At 41.7% G+C, this 13,939-nt stretch overlaps 1 protein-coding gene across 3 annotated transcripts in view; it reads right to left on the bottom strand.

The window, feature by feature from the left end:
• TMC7 (transmembrane channel like 7) overlaps window positions 1-13,939 on the bottom strand; it is a 56,670-nt gene that overhangs the window by 27,376 nt on the left and 15,355 nt on the right. For all 3 annotated transcript variants that reach the window (XR_006197827.1, XM_042922207.1, XM_042922208.1), the window contains exons 2-6: window positions 13,205-13,448; window positions 10,052-10,200; window positions 7,490-7,657; window positions 5,851-5,933; window positions 202-347 (exon numbers count right to left, since the gene is read on the bottom strand). Coding sequence is in view for 2 of the 3 variants with exons in the window: in XM_042922207.1 (XP_042778141.1) it covers window positions 202-347; window positions 5,851-5,933; window positions 7,490-7,657; window positions 10,052-10,200; window positions 13,205-13,448 (790 nt within the window). In the remaining variant the exon portion in view is untranslated. The remainder of the gene's footprint in view (window positions 1-201; window positions 348-5,850; window positions 5,934-7,489; window positions 7,658-10,051; window positions 10,201-13,204; window positions 13,449-13,939) is intronic.

Genomic DNA, 13,939 nt, shown 5'->3' with positions numbered 1-13,939 from the left:
TTCTGCTCCAGCTCCCAAATTTTGCTTCCATTTCCTCCAGGTCTCCCCTGCCTGCAAAAGACTCATGGACCTTTCTTCCCAAATCCTACTCCTGGCCTCTGCTCATCCTTTGGGCAATGGCTCCGAGAGTCCACAGACCTCCAATAAACCCCAGCCATCAAAGGTAATGCAAAAAGAATACAATGAAGAGATAAATTTTACCTTTTCACTATCCAAAGAAGACTGAGGGCCAGGTAGGCAATCGTGCTTAACAAATAAGCCAGGGGCAGATCATAGGTGAAGTTCTGAAATTTCACCCCATCAATGGTGTAATGTCCATAAAAGAGGCAGGTCTCCTCCAAGAAACCCTGAAACAAAACCAAGGGCATGAGGTCAGACTGGTGAATTCACTTCAGGGAACAGGAGACCAGTCTCTGCCTCAAGAAACTCGCATTCCAGTGTCATTGTTCATCCCTGAATTCCCAGACACCAGAACAATGCCAGAATCATAAGGCATGTTTGGTTAGTGTTTGGGGAACAAAGCATGGATAAAACCCGAGCATTAAAAATACAGAGATGTATGATCCAAGAATGAAATTAAGAAAACAATTCCATGTGCAAAAAGAATAACATACTTTAGGTATAGATTTAAAACATGAAGTGTAAATCACATAGTCTTTTTTTTTTTCTTAATGTTTATTTTTGAGAGAGAGAGAGAGAGAGAGAAAGACAGAACATGAGTGGGGGAGGGACGGAGAGAGACAGACACAGACTCCAAAGCAGGCTCCAGGCTCTGAGCTGTCAGCACAGAGCCCAACATGGGGCTCGAACCCATGAGTCGTGAGATCATGACCTGAGCCAAAGTTGGACGCTTAACTGACTGAGCCACTCAGGCACCCCCCTCCTTTCTTTCTTTCTTTCTTTCTTTCTTTCTTTCTTTCTTTCTTTCATTCTTAACACTATCAAACATTGTTAAGAAAAATTAAACATCTAAATAAGTGGAAAACATTCCATGTTCATGGATCAGGAGAATAATGGCAATCTCCAAAGTAATCTACAGATTCAACACATCTGTATCAGAATCCCTGGGGGCTTCTTTGCAGTCATTTACCAGCTAATCCTAAAATTCACATTGAATTGTAAGGGGCCCAGAATAGCCAAAACAATCTTGAAAAAGAATAATAAAGTTGGAAGACTCACACATCCCAATTTCACTTACTATGAAACAACACTCATCAATACATTGTGGTAGTAATATAAAAATAGACATAGATCAATGGAATAGAATTGAGGCAAATACATCTATGATGAATTGATTTTTGATAAAGGGAAAGAATGGTTTTTTCAAGAAATGGTACTAAGACAGCTGGGTAACAGATGCAAAAGAAAGAAAAGAAAAAGAAGCTGAACCCCTACATTACCCTATATAAAAATTAACTTATGGATCAAAAACTTAAATGCAAGAGCCCAAACTAGAAAACTCTTACAGGAAAATAGAGGACTAAAGTCTCCATGACCTTGAATTTGTCCACAAATTCTTAAGTATGACACCAAAAGCACAAGCAATAAAAGAAAAAATAAATTGGACTTCATCAAAATTAAAAACTTTTATGCTTCAAAGGATACTATCAAGAAAGTGAAAACACAATCCAGAGAATAGAAGCAAATACTTGTAAACCATGTGTCTGATAAGGACCTTATATCTAGAATATATAAAGAATCCCTGGGGATCCCGGCTGGTTAGTTGATAGAGCATGAGACTCTTGATCTCAGGGTTGTGAGTTCGAGTTCCACGTTAGGTGTAGAGATTACTTAAAAAGAAAATCTTAAAGGAAAAAAAAAAGAACTCTTATAGCTCAACAATAAAAAGACAGAATCCAATTAAAAATGGAAGGAGGATCCAAATACACATTTATTCAAAGAAGATACACAATGGTCAATAAGCACATGAAAAGATGCTCAACACCATTAGTCATTAGGGAACTGCAAATCAAAATCACAAAGAGGTTCTACTTTCACACAAACTGGGGTGGCTATAATCAAAAAGTCAGGTAAATAGCAAGTGTTGATAAGAATGTGGAGACATCAGAATCCTCAAACATTACAGGTGAGAATGGAAAATGGTGCAGCTGCTTTGGAAAAGTCTGGCAGTTCCTCAACAAGTTAAACACAGGGTTACCATTTGACCTAGTGATTTCACTCCTAGGTAATAGGTGTGGAATCACTAGTTGTAAACAATCCAACTGTCCACTGTGAATGGATAAACAAAATGTGGTGTATCTACACAATGGAATCTTAATGGAATCTACACAACTGGAATCTTGTTCCAATGGAACAAGACTGAGAGATGCCACAACATGGGTGAACCTTTAAAAACACTCTAAATGAAAGAAGCCAGAGACAAAAAAAAACACCTATTGTATGATTCCATGTATATGAAATGTCAGGAATGAGCATTTTGTACACAAAGGTAGATTAATGGTTGCTCAGGGCTGGTTAGGATTGGTAGGTGATACTTGAAGGGCACAACATTTCTTTTTGAGGTGATGAAAGTATTCTAAGATTGGCAATGATGGCACACAGAAAAACCATGGAATTGTGCACTTTAAATGGACTATATGATACATGAACTATATCTCAATAAAGCTCTCACCAAAACCAAACAAAACCAAAACGAAACCAAACCAAACCAAAACAAAACAAAAACCCCAAAGGCGCCCTATGTGAAAATATAGTATAGAAAAGCCCCCAGACTACTTAGGGTGGGAATAACCAAACACCTCACTCTTCTCCTTTGACAGCAGGAAAACTGTAGGAGAGTGGAAAGGGAATATATACAGAAAGCAGGAAGAGTATACAAGGTACATAGATGTTCAGTATAGTATCATTTATAAAGGAGGAATATGGAAGCAATAGAAGGCTGTCTGGACCATGAAAAATCCGTATTATAAAATATGAAGTAAGACCATATAAAGCAAGGTTGAGAGTAAAGTCAAAAAAGCTGTGAACCAGAAGGTCATGAGAAAGGTCAAGAAGGCTATGAACCAGTGTTAAAGGTTAGGTGGCCTCTGGGGAGAGGTACTTTCACTTTTCACTCTATAAATTTTGTATTTTTTATGATAACCATATATTGTTATATTGAGTATTTAAATACATGTTTACACGTATTTTTTTATTTTGAGAGCGAGTGAAGGGCAGAGAGAGAGAATCCCAAGCAGGCTCTGCTTCGAGTCTGATACAGGGCTTGAACTCACGAACCACGAGATCATGGCTTCCCTTAAGTCAATTTTTATTAGAAATAAAAATGTAGAAACAAAAGATTCTATCTTTAATCCTTCTGAAGGCTGGGTACACAGGCTACAAAAACTTGCCCAACTACACGAAACCTGTTTTCATTGGCCCTGGTCGGTATCAGGGCTGTCTGTCATCAGTATCTCCCCTTCAAAATAATGTAACATTATAGGGCCAAGATCCAGTGGGCCTGGAAAAAGATTTCTCTGATTTGATCATGAGCTCAACTGTTTTCAGCAAAGACAAGCCATTGTTTAACCTCTCTGGCCATCTCTCCTTTTATCATGGTATGCTAAACATTTATGATCAAGTGCATCTAAGCCTCCTATAATTTCTCCTATTAGGAAAAAGGTTATGGTGTGTGGAGATCTATAAAAAGAAACTTTTCTTGTGGAATGTAATTTACAGAAATGGGCCTAACAGCAGTTCTGGGAATTTGGTCCCACTTTGCTATCATCAGCAACCTTGGGTTACTCACTGAATTTCTTTCCCCCTTGCATATTTTATATAGCTTCTGTTTCTTCTTTTTTTTTTTTTTTTTTTTTTTTTTTTTTAAATTTTTTTTTAACGTTTATTTATTTTTGAGACAGAGGGAGACAGAGCATGAACAGGGGAAGGGCAGAGAGAGAGGGAGACACAGAATCAGAAACAGGCTCCAGGCTCTGAGCCATCAGCCCAGAGCCCGACGCGGGGCTCGAACTCACGGACCGCAAGATCATGACCCGAGCCGAAGTCGGACACTTAACCGACTGAGCCACCCAGGCGCCCCTTCTGTTTCTTCTTTTGCATAGTGGACATTTTAACACGTGTCTGATAATTCCTCTCAATTGCTGTGAGAAAAACATAAGCTCAGAGATGTAAAAACCACTTTTTCAAAATCAAATGCAATGGACAAATTCAAAGCTTTGCACATTCGGTAAAGCAGAAGTAACTTTCAGGGGCACCTGGGTGGCTTAGTTGGTTAAGTGTCTGACTCTTGATCTCAGCTCAAGTCTTGATCTCAGGGTCGTGATTTCAAGCCCTGGGCTGGGTTCCATGCTGGGCATGGAGTCTATTTAAAAAATAAAATAAAATAAAATAATAAAATGAAGACTAGTAACTTTCAGAAAGACTTTTTATATATTTGTATTTTTTATTTTTTTTTAAATGTTTATTTATTTTTGAGATAATGCGAGAGGCAGAGTGCACGCGGCAGAGGGCAGAGAGAGAGGGAAACACAGAATCCGAAGCAGGCTCCAGGCTCTGAGCTGGCAGCACAGAGCCCGACGCGGGGCTCGAACTCACAAACCGTGAGATCATGACCTGAGCCGAAGTCGGATGCTTAACCGACTAAGCCACACAGGGGCCCCTATATGTTTGTATTTTTTAAACATCTAAAGGAGTGGTTCTTTTTTTTTTTTTTTTTTTAAGTAGGCTCCATGCCCCACATGGGGCTAGAACTCACAACCGTGAGATCAAGAGTCACAGGCTCTATTATGAACCCGCCAGGCACCCCTCTAAAGGAGTGGTTCCTAACCAGAGGCAATTTTGTCCCCCAGGAAACATCTGGCAATGTCCGGAGACATTTTTGATTGTCACAACTGTGGCTGCTACGGGCGTCCAGTAGGTAGAGGCCAGGGACACTGCTGTACTTCCTACAGTGCACAGGACGGCCCCCACAACAAAGAAGTATGGCTCTCAAATATCAATCGTGCTGAGGTTGAGAAATCCTGGTCTAGAAGGCAGAGATGGCCATTTTCCATAGCTGCAATCTCATTTCCTGGAAAAAGTGGGATAAACAAATGGAAGTGCACAAAAAAATCTTTTTTTTTTTTTTTTTTTTTTTTTTTTTTAGAAGAAGATAAAAACCCTTTGGAACTACTATAGCAAGGAGGAGATTAGTTCCACTTTAGAGCAGGGGGTTAACCTGGGATTAATCAACTCTGGATTTCAGGGAATGTGTATGGATGTGTACAAACGTGTGTGTGACTCAGGTCTTTGTGTGTAATTTCTGGGAGGAAGAGTCCAGGCTTTCATCCGGGTGGCTGAAGACCCCAAAATGTAAGGTATTACAGTGTCTGAGAAATTAAATAAATTCTATTTGGGTTTATTTTCACTGAAACTTCTTTCTGTGGGAGAGCTCAGTATTCTGCTATAGGTCAATACAAAGGTGGCAGGGACTAAGGAAAGGCCAAAGGCTAAAAGTGACAAAGCCCATTTCCTGTATAATCTAGCAGCAGGTGGGTGAACATTATCCTTGCCGATGGTGGTCAACTCTTGTGTTTGGCTCACCACAGATACTCAGGAAACTGATCTTTAAGTTAACCTATTTTTTGGGATACCTCGGGGGCTCAGTCAGTTACGTGTCTGACTTCATGATCTCACGGTTCGTGGGTTTGAGCCTCACACTGGGCTCTGTGCCGAGAGCTCAGAGCCTGGACCCTGCTTCCGATTCTGTGTCTCCTTCTCTCTCTGCTTCCCTCCTGCTCATACTCTGTCTCTGTCTCTGTCTCGAAAATAAATAAACATTTTTAAAAATTTTAAATTAACCTATTTGCAGTATATCGAGGGTCCAAATACAGAATTATGTGAAATACTTACAGTGCCAGAGAGCAAGTCTATGATATAACTATAAAAGTAAATGAGTCCAGAACTACTTATTGGATACACTGTGCATTGAACATCTGTGAAAAAACAAAAACAAGAACGTCAGTGGAAATAGTTTCACAGTCTCTACAATTTGTCTATCATAATTTGTGTATATATGCATGCATATGTATACATATTTAGACATGTCGCATATAATTATGTGTGGATGTGTTTATGAACTTGTGGTTTTCTGTCTGCAGTCCAAACCTCCATACACCAAGTACAGCAGCATTTTCCCCTCTCGCTATTCTCCCTACATATCTGTGGATGTGTGTCTTTTTCTGTACATGTTGTATGTGGGTCTACTTATAGCATGTGTTTTGTTTGTTTTGGTATTTTGTGCTTTGGGGTTCATGTTTGCACGTGTTTTGGAATATGTGATTGATGTATTGTTATTCCATTGTAAGCACATCCAATTTTAAAAGATCTTTCCAGGTGTGTAAATAAACACGCAGCTTCATTAAAACAACCTATATTTACATATGTACAAATGATCAAGAGATTATCTGAATACTAATTTTAGTGAAACTACCTTATCCTCGAACAGCTAATTCACTTTTTCTGTATCAGTTACCTTTGCTATGTAACAAATAACTTCAAAGCCTCAGTTACTAAACATACTAAATATATATTTTCTCATTCATGGAGCTACAGTTTGAGCTCATGTAGCTGATTTAGGCTGAGATAGGACGGACTCCAGTCTTCCAGTTGGGCTCAAGTCTACACCATATCACTTCATTCTGGGGCCCAGGCTGAGGCAATGGGCCCTCCCCAGGACTCTTCTCATAGACAAGTCAACCACATAAACCATTTCAAGCTAATATTCCTCTGGACAAAACAAGTCACAGGGCCAACTGCAATACCAACAGGGCAGAAAGTATTCTCTGCCACAGTGGGAGGCCCTACAAAGTCACAATTACAGGGGAGTGACAAATTGAGGAAAATAACCCAATCTCTGAACCTCTGAACCCTGAATCTCTGAACCCTTCTCTGAACCTCAGTTCCCCTTTGTTAAAAGAAGAAAGTTAACGGTCAGTTAAGCTTCTGACTCTTGATCTCAGCTCAGGTCTGGAACTCATGGTGGTGACTTAAAGCCCTGCATTGGGCTCCACAATGGGCGTGAATGCTACTAAAAAAAAAAAAAAAAAAAAAAAAAGGAGTTGCACCAGTTCCTCCAAGGCTAATTCCAGTTCTGCCATTTTATAATTCTAACATAAGTAGGCACTGACTCAGTTCACCCTACTTCTGGCCCCTAGCACAGAGATAGGAATCAAGAAGGGAATCGATAAATGTCTGTGGATGACAGAAACCCTCCACATTAGAATAAACAGAATGCCCAAAATATGTGACTTCTGTTGAGCATTCAGTAAAGAAATACACGTCCGGCACTTGCTATAATGTCTGGCACATAACTGGTGGGAACTGAGTGTCACCGTTATCAGAGATAAAAGTCTCGAAATAAAGTTACTGGAGTAGGCTATATCATGCTTGCTAAATATTCCACTTTCCTAGCCCACAGTGCTCCTCCCAAGTGGTAGATAGGCACACAGTGACAAGAACATTCTCACAGCAAACCAGGCCTCAGACTCACCCGTGTCTTTGGACGGAATGAGCACAAAGGTGCTGTTGGTGATGTTGTATTTGGTGAGCAAGACGGGGAGCAAAACCAGCATAAAGATAATCAGAAAGATCACCAAGTTCAGCAACACCAGAAACCGCAAGAAGGAGAAATAGGACTGAATCCCAGTGCCAAACTTCCCTGGAAAAAAGAAATCCAGACATCACCAACCAGGAGCATTGACCCACATGCACTACCCAAGATACATCCAATCAGCCAGAAAGCTGAGGGACTTGGTGGGGGAGGAAGGAAGAAACATTTTGTGTATCTGCTGTTGGCTTTAAGTCTCTCCTTCTTTCACTTGTAAATCTACACTCCATCTTGAATTAGCTATTTGACAATGGTGTGTGGTAGGACTCAGTATCTTTTTTTTTTTTTTTTTAATTTTTTTTTTTTTCAACATTTTTTATTTATTTTTGGGACAGAGAGAGACAGAGCATGAACGGGGGAGGGGCAGAGAGAGAGGGAGACACAGAATCGGAAACAGGCTCCAGGCTCCGAGCCATCAGCCCAGAGCCCGACGCGGGGCTCGAACTCACAGACCGCGAGATCGTGACCTGGCTGAAGTCGGACGCTTAACCGACTGCGCCACCCAGGCGCCCCGGACTCAGTATCTTTTCTTATATGAATATCTAATTGACTCAGCACCACTTACTAAAAAGGCTACCCTTTCCCCACTGAATTGCAATAGGTGCTTTTGTAACTGACCATGACTGTATGAACCCGTTTCTGAATTCTCACAAGCCACTTTCTGAATGAAAACCTCCAGAAAGGCCATCACTAAACCAGAAAGGAAGCTGGGCATGGAAGCTTGACCGCCAGGATCAAATCCTTCAAATCCTGGAGCTGCCTCATCCTAGCTGAGTGAACCTGGCCAAGTATTTTAACCCATCAGAGCCATGCGAATGATAAATACCTATATGAAAGGTTCTTCTGAGGATTAACTAAGCTAGTTATGAGTGAAATCTTTAACACAACACCTACTGGATAATAAAGGCTCAACTGGGGTCAGCTTTTATTATTTTGCTCCAAACATGATGTTGTGCTTAGATCACAAAAAAAGTACGACTAAATGGTTAAGTTTGTTTGTTTTTAATGTCTATTTATTTTTGAAGGGGGGAGGAGGGGAAAAGAGAGAGAGAGAGAGAGCAGGGGAGGGGCAGAGAGGGAGGGAGACACAGAATTTCTATCAGCACAGAGCCAGCCCGATGTGGGTCTAGAACCCACGAACCATGAGATAATGACCTGAGCTGCAGTCAGATGCTTAACCGACTGAGCCACCCAGGCACCCCCCAGATGGTTAAGTTTTAAGTGAGCCTATGAAATCCCTTGTGATTGTGTTTATATTCTCCCAATAAAACAATTTTAAAAAGCATTTTATTGAATAAATTACCAAGAGTATTTTATAGGTCTTAAAATAGTAATATTGACCGCATTTCTTCCATTCATCCTGCCACATTCACTACAAACTTTACAAAATTCCCACTTTAGCAGATTTGAGGAGTTGTTTGTAAATTGTTTTTGCTTTATGGCTACGTAACCCTAAGAGGTATTTTCTCCCTGGCCCTGCTATGTCACCCAAATGTTGAAATGTTTCTTTCTAATCTTATATTGTGGCACAACTTGCAATTTTTTGTATACTTGCTATGGAATGAATTGTGTCTCCTCCCTCCCTCAAATTCATATGCTGAATCCCTAAGCCCTAATCTGATGGTATTTCGAGGTGGAGTCTTTGGGAGGTGTTTAGGTTCAGATGAAGTTATAAGAGTGGGGCCCCATGATGGGATCGGTGACGTTATAAGAAGAGGCGTCAGAACTGAAGCTCTCTCACCGCCCCCCTCTCTCCTCTTTTCCCAAGAGCACACAAAGATGAGGTCATGTAAAGACACAGCGAGAAGGCAGCCTGGTCTTGAACTTCCAGTCTCCAGACTATAAAAAAATAAATTTCTGTCGTTGAGGCCACCCTGTCTATAGTATCTGATTAGAGCAACCAGAGGTGACTGTTGGAATCCTGCAGCCCAATTCCCCCCAATATGGGGAAGGACGGATCCTCAGTATTTTCAGGGCCACGGGCACCTTTGGCAGTCCAGTGAAGTCTAATGAACCTTATTTCAGAATAATATTTTAAATGCCCCAAATACAAATAGACCTATGGTTATAATATTAAAAACCGGTTATAATATGAAAAGCCAAACGTGTGCTACAATAATATAGGAGCATCTTCATTAGCACATTAAATAACAAGACCTAGTGGCAGATCCTGCAGGTTAACTGCTACAATTTCAAAGTAGTGATGAGCATAAATGGTGTTCCAAGACAATTACAGCCGGAAGGGATAGGAAAATATCTGATTTTCCTGCTGACAAAGACACAGGTTCTGCTAATCCTAACTGGGGCTGTTGCTCCCATTCATCACGGAAAGAAGTGCTAAATTTCATCTAGAGGTTAGAGAAAACGAAGCTGTACTTTCCGCCGGGCATGGGAGACTTCTGCCAAGGAGCGCGGAGCCCGTGCGCAGAGTGTGGGGCGTGGTACCTTCTATGCTGCGAATGTCGTCCCGCCACAGCTCCAGGTGGGTCGTCATCTCGCGAGCCTTCCCTATGAACCTCTTCCAAGACTTGCTGCTATACCGTTTCCACTGGTCCCACTCAGATAAATACTTCATCTGGGTCTCCTGAATGTTCCTGCATTAAAAAACAGTCATGACAGGGGCGCCTGGGTGGCTCAGTCAGTTAAGCGTCCGATTCTTCATTTCGGCTCAGGTCATGATCCCACAGTTCGTGGGACTGAGCACTACCTGAGGTTCAGCACTGAAGGCATGGAGCCTGCTTGGGATTCCCTCCCTCCCTCTGTCTCTCTGCCCCTCCCCATGTGCCTATTCGCTCTCTCTCTCAAAATAAATAAATAAATAAAAGTCATGACAATGATCATGACAAGGTCATCAAGCCTCAGTATCAAATAAAATCCCAGCCAACAGGATGTGGAAAACCTGGAGCCCTCATACACTGCTGGTGGAAGTGCAAAATGCTGCAGCCGCTAAGGAAAACAGTCTGGATATTCCTCAAAATGTTAAACACAGAATTCTGATATGACCCAGCAATTCTACCCCCAGGTAGATACCCCCAAAAGAACTGACAACAGGGTCTCAAACAAAAACTTGTACATAAATTTTCATAGCAGCACTATTCATAAGAACTGAAAGGTGGAAACAACCCAATGTCCACCAATGGATGAATGGACAAACAAAATGAGGCACATCCATACAATGAAATATCATTCAACCATAAAAAGGAATGGCATATTGGGGCACCAGGGTGGCTCGGTTGGTTAAGCATCTGACTCTTGGTTTCAGCACAGGTTATGACGTTTTGGTTCTTGAGTTTGAGCCCTACATCTGGCTCTGCACTGACTGTGGGGCCTGCTTAGGATTCTCTCTCTCTCTCCCTGTATCTCTGCCCCTCCCCTGCTTGTGCTCTATCTCTCCCTCTCTCAAAATAAATAAACATTAAAAAAATTTTTTAAAAAGGGGGGGTGCCGGGGCGCCTGGGTGGCTCAGTCGGTTAAGCGTCCGACTTCAGCTCAGGTCATGATCTCACGGTCCGTGAGTTCGAGCTCCGTGTCGGGCTCTGGGCTGATGGCTCAGAGCCTGGAACCTGTTTCTGATTCTGTGTCTCCCTCTCTCTGCCCCTCCCTCATTCATGCTCTGTCTCTCTCTGTCTCAAAAATAAATAAAACGTTAAAAAAAATTTTTTTAAATAAAAAAAATAAAATAAAATAAAATAAAATAAATAAAAAATAAAAAGGGGGGGGGGGTGCCTAGGTGGCTCAATCAGCTTAGCATCTGCCTCCTGATTTCAGATCAGGTCATGATCTCACAGTTCGTGAGATTAAGCCCTGCATGACAGTGCAGAATCCACTTGGGATTCTCTCTCTCTCCCTCTTTCTCTGCCCCTCTCCTAGGCTCATGAGCACACGTGCACACTCTCCCTCTCTCTCTCAAGACAAATAAGCAAACTTAAAAAAAAAAAAAAAAGGAAAAACAAATAATCCAGTGAAGAAATGGGCAGAAAACATGAATAGACACTTCTCTAAAGAAGACCTCCAGATGGCCAACAGGCACATGAAAAGATGCTCAACATCGCTCCTCATCAGGGAAATACAAATCAAAACCACACTCAGATATCACCTCACGCCAGTCAGAGTGGCTAAAATCAACAAATCAGGAGACTATAGATGCTGGAGAGGATGGGGAGAAACGGGAACCCTCTTGCACTGTTGGTGGGAATGCAAACTGGTGCAGCCGCTCTGGAAAGCAGTGTGGAGGTTCCTCAAAAAATTAAAAATATATCCATCCTATAATCCAGCAATAACACTGCTGGGAATTTACCCAAGGGATATAGGAGTGTTGATGCAGAGGGCACTTGTACCCCAATGTTTATAGCAGCACTTTCAACAATAGCCAAATTATGGAAAGAGCCTAAATGTCCATCAACTGACAAATGGAAAAAGAAATTGTGGTTTATATACACAATGGAATACTGTGTGGCAGTGAGAAAGAATGAAATATGGCCCTTTGTAGCAACGTGGATGGAACTGGAGAGTGTTAAGTGAAATAAGTCATACATTGAAAGACAGATACCATATGTTTTCACTCTTATGTGGATCCTGAGAAACTTAACAGAAGTCTATGGGGGAGGGGAAGAAGAAAAAAAAAAAGGTAGAGAGGGAGAGAGCCAAAGCATAAGAGACTCTTAAAAACTGAGAACAAACTGAGGGTTGATGGGGGTGGGAGGGAGGGGAGGGTGGGTGATGGGTACTGAAGAGGGCATCTTTTGGGATGAGCACTGGGTGTTGTATGGAAACCAATTTGACAATAAATTTCATACATTAAAAAAATAAAATAAAATAAAATATCAAATCAGAAAATAAATAAATAAATAAAGCCACTCCTTGTTAAAGGCAAAAAAAAAAAAAAAAAAGGGAACTGCATACTGATATACACCACCACTTGGATGAACTTTGAAAATATGATGCTAAGTGAAAGAAGCCAGGTACAAAAGGTCACATGTTGTAAGATTCCATTTATATGAATGTCCAGAATGGCAAATCTAAAGACAAAGAGTAGATTAGTAGCTGAGGGGAGGGGAAACAGAGAGGAGTAACTACAGACGATGAGGCTTTGGGGGTTTGCAGAGCTACAAGACGGAGGGAGCCTGGGTCCCTGAATGACTACAAAGTTCCCCCTTGATCTGAACCCAGGATTTTTATGTGAACAAGAAATAAACTTCTAGAGGCACCTGGGTGACTCAGCTGGTTGAGTGTCTGACTTCAGCTCAGCAGCTCAGGTCACGATCTCACCATTTGTGAGTTCCAGCCCTGCATGTGGCTCTGTGCTGTCAGTACAGAGCCTGTTTTGATCCTCTGTTCTCTGCGCCCCTCCCTGACCTGCTTCTTGTGCTCTCTCTCTCTCTCTCAAAAATAAATAAAACATTAAAAAAAAAAAGAAAGAAAGAAGTTTCTAATATGTTGAGTTATTACACGTTCGGGTAACTTTGTCACTGCAGTGTGGATTACCTTAAGTAATACATTTCTAATTACATGAACTCTTCAGGAAATGCATTCCATGCATACAACACACCCGTGCCTAAAACATACATCAAATGCCTTCCAGATGGCTACTGAACAAACCTTAGCCTCCTCTTCTCAGAGATGTTCAGTGCATACTTCCGAATCGATTGGCTATTGAGGTTTTCAGTGATTCCTCCCTCCAACTGGGAGCTGTAAGAGTCTGTCGGCTTTAGCAAAGTGCCACTTTGCTTCTCTCGGGTAGGAATGGTCGTCCTCTTGCGTGCAATGGACCGATAACTTGGCAATTCTTGAAGGAAATTCACAGGTGGAGAGGAAAAGCAACTGGAGTCCAACGAGAGGTTCTCTGAGCAAGAAAAAAGAGAATCATCAGTGACCCCACTGAGCCTGGGAGCCAAAAACACAAAACTTGCATAGGAGAACTTGAGTCTCAGAGGCCATACCCAAACCTAGCAGATGGTCACTAGCCTGTGCCACAGACAAAAACATTTGTATCTTTTTTTTTTAATGTATTCAAAAAAAATTTTTTTAACGTTTATTTATTTTTGAGAGACAGAGTGAGACAGAGCATGAGTGGGGGAGGGGCAGAGAGACAGGGAGACACAGAATCTGAAGCGGGCTCCAGGCTCGAGCTGTCAGCACAGAGCCCGACGTGGAGCCCGAACTCACAGGCTGTGAGATCATGACCTGAACTGAAGTCAGACGCCCAACTGACTGAACCACCCAGGCGCCCCTAAAACATTTGTATCTAAATTATTCTGTTTACCAGGACGGTGCTCGGGACGGGGGGGGGGACGACGACATCATCCACAAGTGGGTTCACTTTCAGCAGATGTG

Source organism: Panthera leo, chromosome E3 (genome assembly GCF_018350215.1).
Source record: "Panthera leo isolate Ple1 chromosome E3, P.leo_Ple1_pat1.1, whole genome shotgun sequence".
Lineage (NCBI taxonomy): Eukaryota > Metazoa > Chordata > Mammalia > Carnivora > Felidae > Panthera > Panthera leo.
Note: the sequence above shows the minus strand (reverse complement) of the source record. Positions and strands in the feature narration are given on the sequence as shown.